We start from the raw sequence: 5,641 nt of genomic DNA, 5'->3' as shown, positions 1-5,641 counted from the left end.
AGTTCGTTATTTGTGGCCAAATCAATGAACAAAGCCCAATATAAATAGGAGTTTAATTAACTTCATGTTTATTGAATTTAAATAATTAATCTATTTATATTAATTTATAATATTTATTTGGACTAATATATTTTAAATTTAATATGAACAAAAAATTATATAATTACAACTTCCTCTGCCAATTGGAAAGAACTAAATTTTGACGTAATGCGGATTGCTTAATTTTTTGGACAAAAATATAGCAAACGGAGAATCCGGGTAATTTATTGACAATTCGCACGATATAGTAGGAACTCCTTTCGGTTTAAAAAATTTCAGCATCCCGTTATGATTTGTTGGCATTGGAAAAGTATCCTTTTTCGCACCGGAATCAAAAGAAACAAGATAGGCAACCCTAATAAAGAAAAGAAAGGAACATCTGGAATAGGTATTATTCACCAAAAAAGAAACGTCTTGTACCTGCATTGCCTCACCACTGTTTTCAGATCACATACGAGTTTCAATTCTTTCTGGAGAAAGAGAGAAGATAAAAAGGAAAAACACACACAAAAACCACTATATAGTGAACTATATTTTTCCCTGTGCCTTGGATCTCTTTAAATCTCTAAGATCAGTAAGGAGAGGCTTAGGAAGGTCAAGCAAAACATCTTGAGAACAGAGATTAGATGGTGCTGAAGATCGCTTTAATATCTCAAATAACGGAGCAGCAGCTGATGTTCCTGCAGCAGAATTTTCACCTTGACTGCCGGTTTTGGCTTGGAAGCTTCCAAACATAGTTGAACTATTCCTGTTTGGAAGGTTTTCTTTCACGGTCTGAAAGGATGAATGAGTAAGATCACTGAATATCTCTACAACCCAACATCAATGTTATAGTACTAAATCAAATAAAAACCACAAGCAAGTGAAGAACAAGCCATGACTTCTTATAGTATTTGGGTTATACAGATAACTGAATATGCATTATCATCAATTAATGCTAAACTTTTGTCATATCTTGTTTCTTAGATAATCCCTTCTTACTGGGAGAAAAGTTGAATATCATCCTGATAGGCATATTTGTACCTCTGGAAATTCTGTATATAGACATGGAAAACTGTAGCATATGCTAGAGTTGGACCATATGATGAAAGGGGTTGAGGTGCAGAGAGATGGGTAGAAGGAAGGGGCTAAACATATGTGAATATTAATAACAGAGGAACATGAGCAGCAGAACAGCATGTAAGACAGGTCTCACTCCCCAAAAAGGTCTCTTTCCGAATCATTTGATTGGGGATAACAAGTAAAAGATCAAGAGTCCAACCATGAAACCAAAAATGCATCTTAGTTAGAAACATAACGAAACTACAAAATAGTTACTATATGCCATACGGGAGATGGCAAAACAACAGATGCATCTTTGAAGGTTTCATGAAGATTTACCATATCTGAAGAATCCTCTGACATTGACATTGAGCTTCGGCTATTGCTGTCATCCCGTCCAAAGATGAAAGAACGAACTATTGTTGAACTTTGTTTATGGGATGATGGGAGATGATTTGTAACTCGTCCAAGAAAAGAGGACTACAAAGTAAAACAATCAGCGGATATATACAAAGTATTAGTCATACAATGCCTAAACAAGGAAAAGATGATACAAGTTAGCACAATTCGTCGTATCAAAAGAGATGAAAAAGAGGTAATGGGAAAAAAGAACTAAGCAAAGAGTTGGACCATAAAACATGAATATAACTGGGGGAGCAAAAATGGTACCCAATTGCAAGGCCTTAAGACTACCAAATAGTACTTGTGATAGGAAATGCAAAATAAATGAAAATATATTCCCAGATACAGCTGCACCGACATGCTATTATCCGGTAAGCATAGTGTGACGCCCCAAAGTTTTGGGGCCTGTCACCCGGCAAGATTTTGCGTGCCAACTAGGCCGCAACCTTGTCAGCTATGCAGGCGGCATGTGCTATACGAATATGCTGAAGTCGAAGATGAGGCAAAGGGGCATAACATGAGGCAACAAGCATCTATATATGTTGCATGACATGTCCTAAGAGTGCCAAGGTGATTTGGAGAGGGCTTGGTGTGAGCCCAAGGGGTTGATATTAAGGGTACCTTATGTATGCTTACCAAATTTGGGGTCATTTGGAGTCCGTTTGGATAGGGGCTTGACTTGGCCAAAGTTCAGTGGCATTGTCGTAATTTGTTGATTGGTCCGAAGGCCATAACTCGTTCCATGTGTATGGGAATGGGATGAAACTTCATGGAGGTGTGAAGGAAGTCAAGAGAAAGGAGTAGCAACACACGGCACCCAATTTGGAGGTCGGATGGATAGTCTAAGCCCCAATATGATTCTCGGGCAGAATGATGTCTAGTGCCAGACATTGGGATTATTTATTTTAAGCATACATAAAAGGGGTATACATGGTGGCAGCCTACCAACCTCCCCCGGGTGTGTCGACAGATGGCCACCCCAAGTGTGTTGCCTTGAGAGACAGCCTCAAGGGCCTGCCTTGGCATGTCAAAGGAATGCGCAAGGTACTCATAGGGCTCAGGAACCCTATGGGCACCACAGGGTCGGGTGGACTAGCATTGGGCGCCCCAACAAGGCTAAAAGTTGGCTATATAAATCGACATGCCCCACGGGCTGTCTAAATGATAGAAGGATGCCTCCAAGCCGATAGAGCAATCGAGATACTCTCCCTAAGAGACTCGTAAGCTGACTTGTGAGCTTGGCCAAGGTTCAGCCAAGCGAGCAAGGGTCCGTTGGCCTAGACGTGCAGTTGTGGGGCGACAGTGTGCTATGAAAGTTGGATACAAGTTGCGTGGGCTATGTCTGGCTATGCCATAAGACATGAAAGGGCATGTCTAAGAAAGACGCTTGAGACAAAGGCCAAGGATTAAAGGTTGCCCTACTCGGGCGAAGCAAAGGCCAAATACACATGCACGAGGCGATGTCAAGCTTGAGGATAGGACTATGCACGCTATAGCGATGTCAGGTCCAGGCGAGGGACGAGTATGTCCGTAGCCATCCCCGAGAGCGCCTATGGATGAGATCCAAGGACTGAAGGTGCGCCACAAGAGCTGCTTATACGTTGGCCATGTCAGCCGACATGTAGATAAAGCAGCACCAAAGAGAGCAAACCTCTGAGGCGAGCTTCCCACAGGCACAGGATCGTGCTAAAGACCTGGGAAATGAGGAAGGTTGGCCCATAGTTGGGGGAACCATGGGCGCCGCACGGGCAAAATAGTGTACCGCTGACACAGTGAAAATTGAGCCCGTGACAATAGGATGACATTGAGGCCCATAGTCAATCACTTCTCCAATCCCAAATCAGTAAATGGATTTTAAAAAAAGCTAGTATCTTAAAATACAGTAGACTCCAATCAAATGTGATCTTGAAAGTTGTAGGTGAATGTTTCTTGGTAGCTTTTTATACATGGATAAGTTTTATGTTCCTAGTTACAAAAGTAAATCAAGACAAACTTTACCTTCAAAGAACTTTTCTTCTTTTGATCCCCTAGAACTGTATCAAAGAATGCTGCAAAGTTGCAACAGTAATGAAAGTTAATAAAGCTGACAATTAAAGCATAATAAACAAGTACTTCCACCATTCTTTTAAAAAATCATAATAAACAAGCATTTAAATGTTGAGATAACACCTACAGGATGCTTTTGATTTTCTCTTATTATCCGGCACAGTATTAAGCTTCTTTATAAGTCCAAATATCTCACTGGAAATTTCATCCTCAATAGGTGGCGCCACATTTGTAAGCTCCTGTTCATATTTTGTAATGCTGAGTAAGTTGTTAAAACAATGAAAGAATATGTTTGTTAAAGCATAGAATATAGCACAAATGCTAATGTGTATGTCAAATCTAACAACATTGCAAACTCACAGAATTATAAAGCATACGCTGCTTGACAAGCCTCTTTCCAGTATCCTCATCTTCATCAGATAAGAAAACATCATCTTTATCTACAAACATCTGCATTATTATTTGCTTTGTGTTTTTTGAATTCAACCACGTAGAACTCTTAGGTACTGCATCCATGTGAGTGACGTCATTGACCTCTTCTTCACACTCTTCTCTTTCTAGTTCATCATCAACCAACATCTCTTTTTGTTCTACAACCCATTTTAATCGTTGCAGCAAATTTTCAGTTCCAGCTGCATCCTGTTGCTCAAGCCACTTTTGATGAAGTTCATTCCGCTTTTCATTATCAATTGGCTTCTCTTTGTAATCAGTGGCAATAATATCATGGAGTTCAGCAGAATCATCAATATCATTATCGTCTTCATTATCACAAAAATGGAATAGGTCATCACCACTGTCTTCTTCTACCTCTGCTTCATCATCAACAAATGCTTTAACAGGGTCTCCCTTTGGAGAATTGCAGCCACCGCCACCTTTTATATGTGAACTTATGTTCTCCTTGTCATTATCCTCGTCATCTGAGGAACTGTTAAAGGAAAATAGATTTATTTTCTGGAGTTTATTGCAATAATGATGGCAACTTGTTTTAGCGTCACAAATTAATGACAACAATCAAATAGATTTCTATGTTTGTGGACATATGATCCTTTGCAAAAGAGAAAATAAGAGCTTATCCAACCCAGGTTGCAGTAAAACATGTCTAAATTTGCAAGCATAGATACTTTCCAGAACCAGTTACCTTTCATCTGGAGGGGCGGAATCAAACTTCAAGTTCAAAGCAAGGAGAGACGGTGCCATTACTTCTTCCAAATGACTAGAAGCCAGGTCATCAAGTATCTCATCCTTACTGCCTGTTAGTTCAAAATCATCAAATAAATCCTGACAAATTGAAAAAGCTCCAGCATTTAGATTTTCTTTACAAACCTGAAGTAACCGTACCAAGAAAAAATATGAGAAGCTACCTGGGTGTCATCAACAGGAGCTCTAAATACAGCATTGTGCTTTTCATCCAAAGCCTGCAGTGAGATAATAGCAGCAGCACTTAGCAGGGTGATGAGTATCATCATGATGCAATTGACAATCTGATTCAGTTTCAAATACCGATCTCTAATATTTCTAGGTTCTACCACAGTTGCAAATACCACCAGTATAAACAAAATAAATTGTAGGCTTCAGGTAGCATATTGACAATCTTTTACCTGGATGAGGTAGAAAAGTACAAACACCATGTCAATTCATAGCACAATTTGGCATTAGAGTTTAAAAGGCATGGATCTCATGTATACTTATCAAACTAGATTTGGTTCAAAACAAATATAGGTTAAAGTTGATCTCTTTCTCTGAGTTGTGATTAGAAAAAACAACTGCTTCCACTAACAATATTCAGCACCTACTTCAACCAAAGAAAGATCTAGACAAGAAGCAGTTCAATGTCACGTTTTAGCATACAAACAGCTCACAAAATTTAAACAAATGAAATATGCTTACGCAAATGGTTTAAAAGTAAAGGTCTTAACCAGTTCTCAAGTCACTAGTCACTGATTAAAGTCCAAGTTAAATTCATTTAAAGAAACTACCTTCAACTCAAATATGAAAAGGAACGACACCTAGACCAAACACAAAGCTGACTCAATAGGCAATCTGCTAACTGGACTACAAGAACAACAACAACAACAACAACCCAGTGTATTCCCACCTAGTGGGGTCTGGGGGG

General features: G+C 39.3%; 1 protein-coding gene across 2 annotated transcripts in view; it reads right to left on the bottom strand.

Annotated features, from left to right (window-relative positions):
• Positions 1-398: 398 nt before the first annotated feature.
• Positions 399-5,641, bottom strand: part of LOC107877966 — a 9,136-nt gene continuing 3,893 nt past the window's right edge. For both annotated transcript variants that reach the window (XM_016724799.2, XM_016724800.2), the window contains exons 5-11: positions 4,890-4,943; positions 4,667-4,806; positions 3,889-4,453; positions 3,656-3,767; positions 3,481-3,530; positions 1,420-1,560; positions 399-813 (exon numbers count right to left, since the gene is read on the bottom strand). In XM_016724799.2, coding sequence (XP_016580285.1) covers positions 568-813; positions 1,420-1,560; positions 3,481-3,530; positions 3,656-3,767; positions 3,889-4,453; positions 4,667-4,806; positions 4,890-4,943 — 1,308 coding nt within the window. In that variant the 3' untranslated portion in view covers positions 399-567. The remainder of the gene's footprint in view (positions 814-1,419; positions 1,561-3,480; positions 3,531-3,655; positions 3,768-3,888; positions 4,454-4,666; positions 4,807-4,889; positions 4,944-5,641) is intronic.

The sequence above is a fragment of the Capsicum annuum genome, chromosome 7 (genome assembly GCF_002878395.1).
Source record: "Capsicum annuum cultivar UCD-10X-F1 chromosome 7, UCD10Xv1.1, whole genome shotgun sequence".
Lineage (NCBI taxonomy): Eukaryota > Viridiplantae > Streptophyta > Magnoliopsida > Solanales > Solanaceae > Capsicum > Capsicum annuum.
The sequence above is the reverse complement of the archived record's forward strand: the minus strand, read 5'-3'. Positions and strand labels throughout refer to the sequence as shown.